A 16,442-nucleotide genomic window follows, 5' to 3' on the forward strand; every position below is an offset into this window, starting at 1 on the left:
GAGTTAATTACGAGTTGATGTAGGTACGATTCGCTTAACGGGAAACTAGCTAGCTTTGTCCTTTGCCTCACACGTTGAGTTTTCCACCGTTGAAGTTGGGTAATGTTTTCGTAAAAGTATTAATGTCCGATGTGAATCCACTAAAGTTAAGTGGTTTGTAATGTTCGAAATTTATAAATATTCCTGGTCAAATATCTAAAGTTTGCAGACTGATAAGCGTTATAACAATCACAGTTATAGATTACGAAGTTTATAACACACCGACTATAGCGAACTAATAATAGATACTCTCTTTTGGCGTATCGCGTTGGTTTTATTTATAGGCTGCGGAGGCTTTCTAGAAAATTCAGATTACTTAACAATACAGATTTAAGCGTTTACGTACACACATACATTGTTGATTCTTACTCTCGAGAATCTTCTACAACTTTGGAGAATAGGCGGGAGTTTCGCAATACATATTTAACATTACAAGCTTTGTATGTTTCTAAATACAAATTTAATCTAAACAAACGTTGATATTAAAATAAATATATAATAACAAATTCGTTACATAGTCTATTAGTTTAAAGTTAGTGAAGCTTTGCATGACACTTCTGAACAAATTAATAAGCCTTAGTTGTTTGTCCTCAGGTGGATGAACGGTTAGCTCGAAGGCCTATAACGCTAAAATCGTTGTCCAATGGCCTACTGTGAAATTTTGCACTTTAAACAAGCAAGTTTTTTGTTGTTTTTTTGTGAGCTCACACCAAAAAATACTCTCTACATTGACAACTCACTCTCCTCTTCCTCTCAAAAGATTACCTCTTTATGAACTTATCGTTTTCGGCAGCATTGTTTGTTTATTTGTTTTTGTTGAATTTCGTGCAAAGTTATGCAAGAGCTATTTATACTAGCCGTCTCTAATTTTGAAGTGATAAGACTAGCAGGAAGGTAGCTACTCTTTATAAACGAAAAGTGGGATTGATCGTCACATTATAACGACTGCGTGGTTGAAAGCACGAGCATATTTAGTGACAAATTGCGAGTCTAGCGCGCTAACCACTAAGCCATGCAACGCCACATTATTATTAAATAATGAAAGTAACACAAATGACACAAAATGTACCTACAGCAAATAATATTTTTAAATCGCATTATCAGAATTTCCGTCCTATCAATGTGACATCATGATCAGATCAAAACTCGTAACTGTACTGAAGTACAATATCATTACCCGATCACTTGGTCGTGGTTACAAGAGTTTTAGTGCATTACTCAGAGTATAAAAAATACTTGAATATCTTTGGATAGTAAACTGATTTTTTAACTAGTAAGTGTATCTAGGTAAGGTTATATACATGAGTTTTATTGACACATTTGGTATATGTTTGGATAGGAATTTGGTATTTTCAACCTGAACGACACTTTATACGACACATGGGAAAAAAGGACAAGTCGAAGATCCATAGGAAGTGTCATTAGTCATCAGCATCTACCACTTATGTGGCCATTCTTAACCAATTTATAGCGCAATTGATTTTCATCTCTATGACATGGCCACAGTGGAAAGCGCGGAGCATATATTGCGGGCTCGTACCCTCGACTTTCTGACCACAATTCCGTGTATGACACTTTCTGGTTGAAAGTGTTTTATAACAGAAGAAAGATCGATATTCAAAACTATCACGAAAAGTACATAAGTGAAAACCGTCTAGCTAGAAAGAATGTTAATAACATAAAATAAGATGAGAATAAACAAGTGTGGGAATTTCTAAAATAAATGCTATAGTTGATATGCAGGAATACGTTTAAATACATTCTTATCATTTAACTGTGATATGCAGGAGTACGTTTAAATACATTCTTGTCATTTAACTGTGATATGCAGGAGTACGTTTAAATACATTCTTATCATTTAACTGTGATATCCAGGAGTACGTTTAAATACATTCTTATCATTTAACTGTGATATCCAGGAGTACGTTTAAATACATTCTTATCATTTAACTGTGATATGCATTGGTTCTCAACGTCCATCTTTGGAAAAACTAGACTGGTTTTTGTTGGGTTTTTTTATCATGGACCAACAGATAACTTAATATGCTCTAAAATAAACAAACAAATTGTACTTAAATAACATAAAAAAAGAAGACTGTAGCTGTTTTGAGAAATGATTCCCTGAAAGCTGGTACGTAAGAAAATCATGAAAAATGTTTTCAGCCTCCACTACAGTAATTCCGTTCATATAAACATGTTTACTCTTCTTTTTTTTTGCATTAGATTATGTAATGACATGAATTAAGTTGAACATTCTCTGTTTAAATGCGTGTTAGCAAGAAGTTTGTTATGGTTATTCACATCAGATGTGATGATATCTTAGTAAAATACTTAACATGTTTCAAATGGACTTGTGACACATTATTATCATCTTTGTGGTTTATAACCTTCTAACCTGGATAAGATGTTTATACCTTTTTATTTTCATATTTCTCTTTGTATAAGGTGAATACCTGATATTTTGTTTGTTTGTTGTTAAGCCCAAAAGTACACAATAAGCTAGCTGTGGTGTGCCCATTACGGGCATCGAAACCCGATTTTTTAGAGTCATAAGCCCTCAGCGTTACCGCTAAGCCACTAGAGGAGGCAGTAACGTACCTAATGAAAATATCAAAGTGGAAATTTTAAAGGTGATAGAAAATTATTACAATTCACTTAGGTTTTCAATCTGAACCTTACAGCTCGTGGGTTGCTCAAGGCACAATTATGTTTAATGTAGTCAGTGTAAGGGACCACCCATTTATTAAATCTTCATCAAGTACTCCCACTGAAATAACGCCTTTTAGCGGAAAATCTGATGCCTTTGACTACCGCTACAACAGGCATCGTCCTCCAATCCACAAACCAGGAAAGTATCAATTGTAGTTAAAAGAAACGTGATGCGTCGGTTGTGCTGTTTGTTTCACTTTTTGAGTTCTAAATTTCTTTGACAATAATACATTAATTTCAGTTCGCACTGTCACTAAGGTAACGTAGTTTTTTATTTCTCATTGTTCACATTTGAGTATTATTATACACCAAAAAACAGTTTTATTGGTAAGTCTGCTACGATATAGATACAAGAGAATTTTGTATAATTCTGACTCATTATATTGATTATAGTTTCTGGTTTTGAATTTCAGTTTCACTGAAAGAGTATACTGATACAAGGTCGTATATACGATAACAAATTCAAAGATTTTTTCCATGTGTGGTTAAGAAAATGTACAGTTTTTATCTTCTAAGTAAACAAACGTTTATCGCTGATAACTTAGATATGTGAAAGATTTATTCTTAGCTCAGTTCTCAAATATTCCATATCGATTCATGGGTACACTGGTATAAAACTAGTGTACTATTATCAACTCCAGCAAAAGACTGTCTTTGTTCCTTATTTCTTTCAACGTTTCGTTTGTACAACTTCTTCACGAGCGACATTCTACTTTATCTGTTTGGCTAGCAATTGAATATAGTTTAAGTCGTACATGAAAAATTTGTAGAGGCGAAACGTTAAGTGAACTAGAATAAAATAAAAACTTGCTCAGAGTTTTGAATTTCTATCTGCGTTAGTCATCCCTAATTTAGCAGTTAACGATTAGAGGGAAGGCAGCTAGTCATCACCACCCACAGCCAACGATTAATGGGATTGACCGTCACATTATAACGCTCCCACGGTTGAAAGGGCGAGCATGTTTGGTTGAACTGAGATTCGAACCTGCGACCTGCAGATTGCGAGTCAAGCCCCCTAACCACCTGGCTATCCCAGGCCTGCTCGAAGTTTATTGTTGTTTCTTCATAGTATAATATGTTTAAGATACTCGAGTCAACCCTTCATAGCGTTAATCTAAAAAGAGTGTGCTATTCGTGAACTTGAGAAAAGTAACCACATACATATTAATATACTTCACGGTGATGTTAGATTAACAACAACAAAAAAAAAAAGGAACCAGTGTTGAGATCCAATATTTCTGAATGTTGTATTATTGTTCTTTTCTTTAGAAACTGTTATATCTAGCTAGAAGGCGTTAGATTTTTAGCCGCGTCATAGCGGCTCATAGAATGGCTCTGAGTTTGTTTTTTTTCAAGTACAAACTTTTATTTCATAGCCCCGTCATCTCTTGACCGATTTGAGATCAAATTACAGTTTTGGACGCAGGAGGTCAAACCCTTTCGATTGATTTATCTGACTTTACTCTAATTCTGCCTAAAAGAATTTCAAGTGCCGCGGCTATTGAGGATTCCCTCTTGTCTTACCTTTAAGAACATTTTGTTCTATACCGTTTGACATATGAGAAACAAAAGTAATGCATATCGGCAAACTGAGTTTGGAAGATAAATTGTTTCTTTCTATATCATAAATATGGATCCTTTTCTCAGAGATTAAAATTGTTTACTAAGATCTATATAGATATTTACTTCAATCAATCACAAGTAAATGCTAGAATTTATAGACGTGATTTAACTGTTAATAAAAAATAAGACAATTCAATGAAATATATGTGGATTTTGTTTACTAACATGAATTAATTCTGTAAAAATTACGTTCGGGAAAATTTGACTTTTTCTGCCTATGATTTTCGAGTGATGTCCAACAAAAACCAAATGGTGAGAAGTAAAGGAAAATGTGAGACAAATCAAGTTACTGGTGAGCTAAATATTTTAAACCGTTACATTTTTACATGTATTAGCTAAGACCATTCTCATAAATGGTTTTATCACCCGGCCTGATGAGCACTGATAGAGGGCGAAAGGCTTCGTCAGCACTGCGTATGGCAGATGTAACGTGTTTGACAGAAAACTTGTATTTGTTTGTAATTAAACACAAAGCTACACAATGGGCTATCTGTGTTGTAAGTCCGCAGACAAACCGCTGTGCCACTGGTGGGGGGGGGACAGAAAACTTGTATATCTCCCGTATTTTCACGCAAATAATCCGCGGGCTATGTGTTAAATTAGTTTTCAAAGATGCCAACTGCGGGGTGTAATGGTGTGCGGGTAATACGGTATTTATTTTTGTTGTTGTTAAGACTGAAATCGCCAATTTTCTATTCCGAGTATTCGTTTATGTTCTTGTTCAACTCGTGTTTTGTGAAGATTTTATTGTGTTGCCATGATGTAAAAGGATTTTAAAAATGTTTCTTGTGTTCCAAAATTTGTCTATGTCGCTGGCTTGCGAGGTATACATGAGTGCGGGTAATACGTGCGGGGTATATCGGGGGGGGGGGATTATTTACGTGAAAATACGGTATATGAAATCCACACCTCGATCAAGAGTAGGTGTAAAGTCAGTATAAAATCACACAATAAGAGCCATTGTAGTGATATAGTGTTTTACTGGTCATTATCACAGATTGGACGGAGCAGGACGTGGATCAAAACATGCCATTCGTTGATGATGATCTCTTCTGGTGTGCTGACGTTGACGGTAGAATGGTGGATTTGTCTTGTTTGGTAAGGTTTTTCTTTATTAAATTATTTCCTAAATAAATACACCGTTTAGAAAAAATCCGTTTTGATTGTATTAAGTTTTGATACCAACACGCATTTTCCTTGAGTAAGTAAATTTTATATAAGTTCCAATTATCTTAGTTTTTGGTTTGATATGTGATCTTGTGTGTGTGTGTGTGACAGAAGAACGTGTATGTATATCCGGTTGATATCGGTTGTATCTTACCTACAATATATTCTCTATTTGCTTTCAACTTACACATGCATTTTTTTTTTATGTCACACTTCGTGAAAAATCTGCCTCGATTCAAATCAAAGATATTTGAGAAAGTTTCCAGCGAAGTAAAGCATCGATTTATCAATTCAAGTATATATTTGTATTGGTATTCTACATTTATGGTAAAGTTATCTATTACTGACCCAAATTTCAAAGTACTTACCAGAGAGAAGGTAGCCAGCCAGCAACACTCTGCCACCCATGCTAAGACGTTGACTGTCACTCTAACATCTCACCCACATTTTAAACTGTAGGGAATATTTTATGGTATCGCATGGATTCGACCACGGCTTGCTATCTCTGTGATCCGGAGCTTTACCACTGGGTCAACCCAGACCCTCAAGTCTGTAAACCAGTTTTCATTGTATGGCAGTATCTGCTACTCCTGGATATATCACTGAATCTATAAAAATGTAAGAGTATGTTTAATACCAATGAGATGTATTCAATTGCAATTAAAACCTGATATCATTGTTATCCTTATAACCTACTTACAATTAAAACCTGGTATCATTGTTATCCTTATAAACTACTTACAATTAAAACCTGATATCATTGTTATCCTTATAACCTACTTACAATTAAAACCTGGTATCATTGTTATCCTTATAAACTACTTACAATTAAAACCTGATATCATTGTTATCCTTATAACCTACTTACAATTAAAACCTGGTATCATTGTTATCCTTATAAACTACTTACAATTAAAACCTGGTATCATTGTTATCTTTATAAACTACTTACAATTAAAACCTGATATCATTGTCATCCTTATAACCTACTTACAATTAAAACCTGATATCATTGTCATCCTTAGAACCTACTTGTAATTTAAACCCGTTATCATTGTCATCTTTCTAACCTACTTGCAATTAAAACCCGGTATCATTGTCATGGTTAATAGCACATTCGATCATCTAAGTCTGATTATACCTTCTTCACTAGATACTAATTACTAACTAATATACATTCTATGTTTCAGCTGGTATCATCTGCTACTATCTTCATGATAACCCCGAGAAGAATATTTTGTGATTTTGCGACCAGTATTAGATCCAGGATTGTTCTGGAGATGAAGGCTGGTCTGTTAACCATTGGTATCTTCTCCAATAGAACTTGAATCAACTAACTTATCTCAGTGCTTTCTAGAAGGACATCAAAATGTTGTTGACTTTTAATTTAGGTTGGCTCAGTATATTCTCTGTTTGGTAGATGTAGAAGACTTCTTTTATCTTTTTTTCTCCTTAAATGTGGTTTATATCCCGTTAATTTTGTGTTTTACACTTTTTGTGTATGACCCACTTCTTTGGCATGCTTGGATATTACAAACAGATCGGTACATGTATTACAAAGTATTATATGTCTATTATGTTCTTAAATTATAACATTTGTTGGTTTTTTGTTTCACCAACATATTGAAAGCCACACTCACAAGATGTTGTAAATGGTGTCGTTGTTTGTTTTTGTTTTTTTTTTCCTATTGGATTTTAAGTGGTGTGATGTGCTATTGCAATCATATTGGGTTGTGGCTTCTGAATACTATTCTAACTTTATGCTATTTGCATAACCTCTGTATGTTTCTGGAGAGACCTTTTAGATAACGAGTATTTTCTTTTTTTTTTCCTTCCTGCTTATCTTTCGTGTTTATAGCCTTTATTTCTTCTTTATCAAATTGTTAAGAGTATCCATTGTCAAGGATAGTGATGTGTTCTTTTTCCCTTTTCTTAGAATCCTCTGTGTTACAGATTTATTTATTCCAGAATGAACAAATTTATAATATTAAAAAAGCATAATAGACATAAAAGACTCGGTAGTAACACCAATATATCTGAAATAGACATTTATGCCAAGGAAGAAGATAATGAAATAATATTGTTTTAACGTGTTCTATCATTGGTGAGTTATTTTGAATTATTCGGAGAAAATAATTCAGTCCAATTAATGATAACGAATTAGTTTATTTCTTTAATAAAGTTCTTAACAGGCTACGTTCACTGGTATGCCTAACTTCAAAAAATGTTTCAACAGAAATTCCGAAACTAATGTTTGCTTAACTAAGAATTAAGCTGAAGTCACTCACTTGCAATATTTCCTCGCTAAGCGATCGATGACAAACAAGCTGGCCGATTCTCTGACTAACTTTCTGATCATTGAATAATTATATTAATGAGTGAATCACTCACAAATAGACGAAATGAATCATGGACTAACTCACACTGTACTAATAAAACACTTTAATTGATTCCGAACCGATTAATTCTCTCTCTCTCTAGTTGGTGTTTTTATATTGTACTCTATTTTACAAACGTTCATTATGCCACAGGAGTTTAAACTTTTATAAAACTTCTAGACTTCATACAATTATTATATCATGTAAAAAACTCCTTCTAGTGAACAAAACATTGAAATATTAAAAACATAGATACAACAATATAAAAACAACAGGATGTGAAAGGCACACGGGAATTAAAGATAAAAGAAGCCTTCTACATCAGTTTAACTGAGAGTACACTCAGTTAACCTAGCACAGAAGTTAGCAACCCGTGTTCCCTTCTAGGAAACATCAAATAGTTGATTCAAGTCCTAACGGAGCCTCTCGACTACTTGATAGCACACCATGATTTGTACCAAGAAGATCCATGATCGAATCCCCCAGGCCACTACTCCTGCAAACAGTCCTTCTCGGTTTTCCCTAAAGACAGCATTTGAAGCATAGAATAACTAGTTAGTAGTTAGTGTAGCCATCCAATTAGTTTTGCGAGAAATTCAAAACAAACACTCATAATTCAAAATAAAAAGTTAAGTTCAATGGTATAATAATTTTACTCGGGACATATAAGAAAAAACTAACTAACTAATTAATAATAACGCTTCGTGATTGTATGGGCTACTGGCCAGCACATTAATTAATATCCGATCTTTGTAAGTATTACATAAAACCTGATATGTTGGACCGTCTTCATTAAGCCATCAGTGCTATTAAACTGCTGTTGTTCTAAGTCATCACAGTATTTTGTGTGCAACAAAGTATTGAAAATATGTTTTATACAGTCTTAATTGACACCAATACCATTTCTTTCGTTTACTCCTGTTCTCCGGTGGAACAGCGGTAAGTCTTCGGATATACAACGTTAAAATCAGAGGTTCGAATCCCCTCGTTGGATACAGCATATAGCCAAATGTTGCTTTGCTATAAGAAAACACACACACTCGTTTATTCCCAAATTATATCAGAAATGTCTAAAATAATACACGTATTCCACCATGCTTGCGATTTCAGTGATGATGAAACATTATTATTAGAGTCTCAATGAAAGATAAAGATTTTTCAGCCAACTATGGCAGCGATAATCCACTCGAGGGAGTAGTGATAACTCCTAGTATTAGAGTTTGACTAAATGTATTCACATACTGTCTGATCTTAAGCAACTACCATGTGAGTAATGTTATAATGTGAAGAAATCGGCTATCGAGAAGTCAAAATTGTCAGGAAACCCTAGAAATAAATGTTGTGTTTTTACTACGGTAATAGAAGATAGAGAAAATGTACCATTTACAATAAAATTCACGTAGAATTAAATTGTGTCTGTGTGTTCAGAATAACTAAATCGTTTCTGAGTTATAATGTAATGAATAATTGTGTAGCTTTGTGCTTTAACAAACAACAGCTATTGTGATGGTACTGCCACCTGTAGATAAGTTAATTTACAGCATTTACTCAATCCAGATTAGTAGGCTAGGATAGTATCATTTACCAAAACTACCAGAAACAAATGTTGGCAACTAAAGATTATCAGCAATTTGGTGGACTATCATTTATTATACCCGCACCACAGTTGAAAGTTTTCGAGATTCATTTTTTCTGTTCCTTATAGGACAGTGGACCAAACGTCATCGTTAAGCGGCAATCTGAAGACCTTCAAGATTTAGCCGACAATGACCTCCAAACTCTGGAATCGAGGTTGGAAGAAGAACAAGAAGATATTTTGCATCATCTTTCTGCACCTGATTTAAATTTAGATCATTTACTTACAAACATTGATATAAAAGCCGAAAGCATTATCAATTCGTGCCTGTATTCAGAGTCTGCATGTGAAATCCCATCGTCCAACGGAAGAAAGAAAATATTGCGAAGTGGTGACGATGGTTTTACTCAAGTAAACTGCTCTTTAGCACCCTCTGAATTTTTAGAAGTGTCTTCGTCAACAGCGATAAATTGTACTGAAGAATTTCAAGTGGCACCCTCTTCTCAACTTATTTCTTCATCCTCCAGTAACACACCCTCTAAACAGAATTATCCATTAAACATAGCAACCAGCCTCTCAACGTCCCAGTCTGAGGTCAAAGCAAGAGAGTGCATTAAAGTATCAGGATGTAATAGTATAAAATACGGTAAGTGTTGAAAGTTTACTGTTATATATATACAATTATTGATACCAGTCATTGTGATAGTCATCCATCCTTTATTAACAACAAGTCTAAATTAACAAATAATTCCTACTTTTTTGTTGTCTCAACAAATTATTCTTCAATTTTTTTTGAAAATATTATTTCTCAATAAACTGTACAAAGGCAGAGCGAATTACTTTCTAATTTCAATTTGATTTGTAATATACTATTTTATAGAGCAAAGCAACATTTGTATAAACTTATTGGCCACACACACATTTATAGAACAGTAAAATGGACTAATAATGTGATCTCCCAGGAAATGTCTATAGCGCAGAAGCATTCATACCATGATTAGCTTACAAATTAATGGGAAGAAGCAAAGAAATATTCAACTTTATGAGAAGCATGATAATATGCACCCTTAGAAAGAGTGTTATTACCAAAAGCCATTTCTTTGACCGGCTGTTTAAATACGTATATGAGTAGTGGTAGCCAAAAGGAAATACGTCTTCTATTGGAAAAAACTGCGACGGCGATTTGCTGCTAATAAATCAAGAGTAAGTAAAAAGACAATTGAAAAGAATAGATTAGCAAGGAATAACATAATTCAGATTATGTTCCAATTGACAACTTTTGTTAACAGTTGTCAGGGTTCTGTTATCTCCAAACAACTATTGTGATGCAAACAGAAATGTTCAGCTTCAATCGTGCTCAAAGTGTAAACTACAGACAAGGAGTGATTGGAAGTATATAATGTAGTCTGAGGATTTATGTTTCATATTCACTATTTCCAGAGGCATCTGGTTCAACTTCTGTTCCGGCAGTGAAAGGCACAGATAGTGATTTAATCATGTGAAGAGCATTCTTTTGAGAAAGACAAATAATATATAAAAAGAGGCTGACCATTGCTGACAATCATGTCTACTCACATTTCTGTGCTAATAGTTGCTTAGCGGTAAACCTGCCGGCTTACGACACTGAATATCGGGTTTCAATATACGTGGTGTGTAGAGCATAGATAGCATATCTTGTATCTCTTGTGCTTAACAGTAACCAAGCAACCAACAATCAATCACTATTCTTCATTTTTCTCTTGTTGATCAAGTGCTTTACCAAGGCGATGATTTAATATTATGTCATGCTCGCATTATTCCATAATGGTTTGAAAAGTATGACGGCGGCTTCAGCCATTTTCCTTGACAGCCACAATCACCTGATTTTAACACAATTCGGTAGTTTGATACATTTGGTATCGAAAAAAAAAAGAAACTGTGAACTCCAATTCAAACTATGCTCCTCAATGGATATGCTTCAATTGAACAAAGATACCATCCTGCATATTGTGAAGGTAATACATCTCAATTCCAAGACTACTGTGGTTGAGAAAAGTGGTCCGACCTGATAATAGACGGGAGTTCTAATAAATTTGCCAGTCAGCTCATAACATGACCATTAGGTTATAGACATACATTTATATGAGAATTTCAAAAATCATGTAATAAAAGCTATTGTAATTTAGTCCAGTTGTTATTGGTTTCTGTGCCTTACAGTTCAATTCTCTTAGCTGCTGTACAAATCTTCAGTAATTCTTTTTTTTGTTTGAAATGCTGCCGTTTTGCTTTTATTAACAAATCGATCAAGTTACCAAATATGTTTATGAAAATATGTTATTTTTGAGTATCTGTTAGGCAGTTAAGTAAGTTAGCTAACTAACAATCACGAATCTGATGACGATTGGATATCTTTAAAATTCAAAAATAACTTTGGTTAGTTTGTGTGCTTAATTTACCAGAACTGGAAACTAAAACAAAATATTTTTAATTGAAATACCTTACATATTTGTGTTATCTAAGAACAAAACTCTAACTAGTTCGTCTTTGGTTACATAAGATTTGTTAATTATTTACAAAAATATATTTTTGTTATATTTTTTATTATTATTTATAAAAGAAAATATTTAAACAAATTATTGATTTGATAATATTCCACATCATTACAATTGTCATAAGATATTTGTATTAAACTTATTATATTTTTTTAACACTCCATTCTTTATATAGTCCCTTAGGGATTTTCAAGAATTAGAAGAACGTATAATAATAGTATTTAAATTACACTATATTCGTCATATCACGTAATTTCAAGAATCGACGACAGAGTTGAATATTGTGCTGCTACCTGTTATTTAAACACTGAACTGATAAATATATATTAATATTCGCTATATGCGGCAAAAAAAAAAGCATTCAATAATGACTCGCAAGGCGTAGTTAAAATCCGCCATGATGAATAATGAGAGATTAAAAATTTTAAATGGTAATGAAAAATAACAACCAAAAGAACAAAACATGAAACATAAAAACTGAAGTACTTAGTATACGATCACACACACTAAAAAAGTAAGAAATTAAGTTCAACATTTACAAAATTGCAAGTAAATTAAAGAGCAAAATTTGACAGCTATCAGGCATCGTGTACTTTTGGGTAGGAGTAAGAGGTTTTTCTTTGTTATTATTCGTAAATTTTAAATGTTCACGTGTCAAATAATTCAAAAAAAGATTGGAATTCAAATCCTACCACCGTCAAATTATGCCACACTCGGTACTTAGTGTTGTTCCAAATAAATGTCAGCCTAATTATGTAAATGGGGAAGCATTTTTGGAGAGATCAATATTTTATCGAAGTATGTATGCCCCACTCTTTACTTTTACTTGAAATTTTAATTGTGTTAGATACTCGTCTTAGGAGGTGTCATGTATTGGAAATTGCAATGAGTATTCCATAACTTTCACATAAAATACACTTACGAAACAAACAATGTTACTCCACAACAAAGTTTTTGATATTTGATCTTGGGGTGAGACCCAAACGTCTGAAAAATACTTCCATGGAAAGATCAATGTATCTGCTTCTCATCTACAAAATAACTTACTTTGTTTGCTTTAAATAGCATAACTTGCCTATTTCATTTAAAAAGAAGCTGATAAATTGCCCCCCCCCAGTGGCACAGCGGCATGTCTGCGGACTTACAATGCTAGAAACCGGGTTTCGATACCCGTGGTGGGTAGAGCACAGATAGCCCATTGTGTCACTTTGTGCATAACTTCAAACAAACAAAATTAAACAAGCTGATAAATATTCAGATGATACGATCTGTAAATAGTTGGAACAAGTGTCTTATTTAATTCGTATGATGTGACCAAGGCAGTAATATGAAAACATCGGAAATATTGCAGGTTTTTTTTCTTTTACAAATGAATATTAATGTTCATGTAACACATGTTTGTTTAGTATTAATAGCACTCCTATAGCATAAGACGTGTTAGTCAAGAACTGACACTCAGTTCTGGGTTTCACAACTGTCTTTATTTGGGATTGTTTAAATTATCATGACAAAACATTGAGGTTAACATGTAAAGTTAAAGTAATATTCATAAGTCCTAGAAATGAAGGACAGCCTCATGGAAAATTAGGGTCTTGAAGAAAAGTGAAACTCAAGTTTAAAGAATACGTATTGGTAAACTGGCTTTACGCATCAAAGAAAACAGACATAGGGACTACAACAATAAAATTCGGACTCTTAAGTGTAAAAAGTCACAAAATATAATGTACAGTTATGCTAGAAACAACAAGGAAAAAAACACGCTTCCAAGAATAGTGTTTACATTTGATAACAGATCTAATACTCCCATACAAACAAACATGGGTACTAAAAATATATACTTTTATATATATTAACTTGAACGCTATAGAGATGTGTAGTGATGGTGTAACTCACATAGCCACATCCATTTCCCAAGTTCAGCTTCAGGTATTTCCCAATACATCAAAAACTATGATAATCTCCTGGGAGAACTGAGGTAAACCTTAAACCGAAAATAAAGATAATGTTTTCTATATAAGGAGGGAGTTTCATTTTTTGTGCCTGTTATAGATACCCACTGAACTGGAATGAATAAAAGCCTCTCTGAATATTTTAGGGGCTTTTACATCAAATTATTGTTCCTAGAAGGAAAATCTCAAAGAATTAACCACTGGTCAGAAAAAAAAAAGACAAATGCTAGATATTATTGAAAAGAGGCTAAACACAGCTCTTCCTTCCCCAAGCTTCACTCCGTCTTCCACGAGTGACGTCAGTTTCTGAAATAAGTATCACAAATAGACCGAGAGGCTGTTAAACCAGAAAAAGCGGGATTAACCATGTAGTCTGCAGCTTTTACCGCGATATTGTTAAGGTCATGTCATTTGGTTCCAATAAGACATTTTTCTTAGCCATCTACAAATTTGTTATTTGAATATTATCCACACTAGCAGAAAGGCTCCCTACGAGCGGCTGTTTGTCTAATCGTAGTATTCATACCACAATGAAAAATATTTATAAAAAGTGAACATTTTCTAAAAAGAAAATGATTTTTTTGGGGAGGGACACTGCATTGGAAAAGTGTTTGGATTGTGCTATTTTAGTCATACGCAACTCATTGCATCAAAATGATTCAAAGTATACAGAGCTCAAAATTTTAATATATTTTACTGATATAAACTGTAATGTTTTATATGTTAAACGTGGTACCGTTTATTGAAAAAATAATAGTTTTAAGAACTCCAGTTTCTCAATACTACATTCAAAAACTTCATTAATAAAGAGATAGTCAAAATCTCATGTACAGTCTTAGTGAAAGTCGTGTTCTTGTTGTGAGGAGAATAATTGTATTTAAAATTGTGTTCCATTATAAAAAAAATGGTTGTTGCACATACCATAGTTATTTATCTAACTGTCTGAATCTTGAATACCCAAAGTGTGAAATTATTTATGGATTTTTGTTTGTGGTGCCATTCAATAGATGGCGAAGGAGGATTAGTTACATACATAGATACTGGCATGCACGCTACGTCCATTATAGATGGCGAAGGAGGATTAGTTACATACATAGATACTGACATGCACGCTACGTCCATTATAGTAAGAATATTTTTTTTAAATATACAAGAGGTAGGTAGGTTCTTATATTTTTGACAGGAAACGAAAAATATTACCTGCCTATAATTCTGTAGACGAGAAGCGGAGACATTAATCTGCCCATGGATGTTTCGTTCAAATATTTAGTTTTGTTGTTTTTTACTCCAAGGTCAATAGTCAGAAACTTTGTTAAAGAGTTAATTCTTTTTTGTTTTCCGCTGTCTTTTTTCTTTTTTTTATATAATAAGTGGAATCCTCATACAACTCCTGATAAAAGTAAGTAGATGTGCAGGTTGACTAATTTTTGAGAAGTAAATTGCACACCCTGCTCTGCCCTTGGTGAAAGCCCAACAGATTCGGCGAAAGTATACAAGTAAAAGTGAACTCTCAGTCCATAATGGGCTTTCTTTTTGAAGCTCTTGTCATGCACTTTAAAGGTCTTATTTTAAACGTTTTGCAGATTGTTTTAAAGAGACTACATTCCCTCGTCTTTTTTTTCTCTTGAAAATGCAGAAAGCTCACACAAATTGGCTAAAAATGAGTAAAATCTCTGCCAGATCTTTCAGTAGCGTTCATTCTCCAAGAGAATTGTTGTAAGACAGGGGAAGTGGATCGGAAGTGAGGGGTGTGGAAGTTAAGTCAAGAAACTAGGCAGAAATGGCAAAGCAGTTGCGTCACCTCCTGTTAAAAGCATCCCATTTCACAGCAGAGATGTGGTTAGGATTTCTACTGTCTGAGCTTGATACATTTAATGCATTAAATTTAATAATAATCTCGAATTTTGTTCCTAGGAAGAACTATACTTCACACCATGAAGTAAGAAATATTCTAAAAAAATATTTTAATTATGAAATACTTCTCTAATTCAAGCTTAAGCGCTTATTCAAACTCTAATATAAACCAGAAAGTAAATGGTATGAATCAGAAAAGAGAGAGAAACTTAAACAGCAGCAATATCTTTATTCTCCACATTGTAGTTGGATAATTTATTACTGCATATTTTGGTTATTATGGGAAACAAACCAAAATGCTGAAAATTTTATTAACAATCCTTGACTTGTAGAATTTTGTTGTGATGTGAGTTTTGTTGAAACTCAGCTATTTACAATAGCTATTGCAGTAAAGATATGTGGGTTATTCTATAAAATATTTTTATTTTTCAATATATGGGAAAGTTTAATATGAATTTGGTTTGATTTTGGACTACTAAGTGAGTTTGGTCTGGATCAGTCAACTCATTTAGGAGGTGATGCGTCCACAGACAGACAGAAAGTTTTCCTTTATATTGGACAGTTACTGCACCGATATGGCTTAATATGTGAAGAACATTCGAACTCCAATATTTAT

The 16,442-nt window shown here is 33.6% G+C and overlaps 1 protein-coding gene across 4 annotated transcripts in view; it reads left to right on the forward strand.

The window, feature by feature from the left end:
- LOC106457215 (ecdysone-induced protein 74EF-like) overlaps window positions 1-16,442 on the forward strand; it is a 133,017-nt gene that overhangs the window by 35,033 nt on the left and 81,542 nt on the right. For all 4 annotated transcript variants that reach the window (XM_022383052.1, XM_013916608.2, XM_022383050.1 and 1 more), the window contains exons 2-3: window positions 5,369-5,469; window positions 9,622-10,138. In XM_022383052.1, coding sequence (XP_022238760.1) covers window positions 5,398-5,469; window positions 9,622-10,138 — 589 coding nt within the window. In that variant the 5' untranslated portion in view covers window positions 5,369-5,397. The remainder of the gene's footprint in view (window positions 1-5,368; window positions 5,470-9,621; window positions 10,139-16,442) is intronic.

Source organism: Limulus polyphemus, unplaced genomic scaffold, assembly GCF_000517525.1.
Source record: "Limulus polyphemus unplaced genomic scaffold, Limulus_polyphemus-2.1.2 Scaffold304, whole genome shotgun sequence".
In the NCBI taxonomy this organism is placed as follows: Eukaryota; Metazoa; Arthropoda; class Merostomata; order Xiphosura; family Limulidae; genus Limulus; species Limulus polyphemus.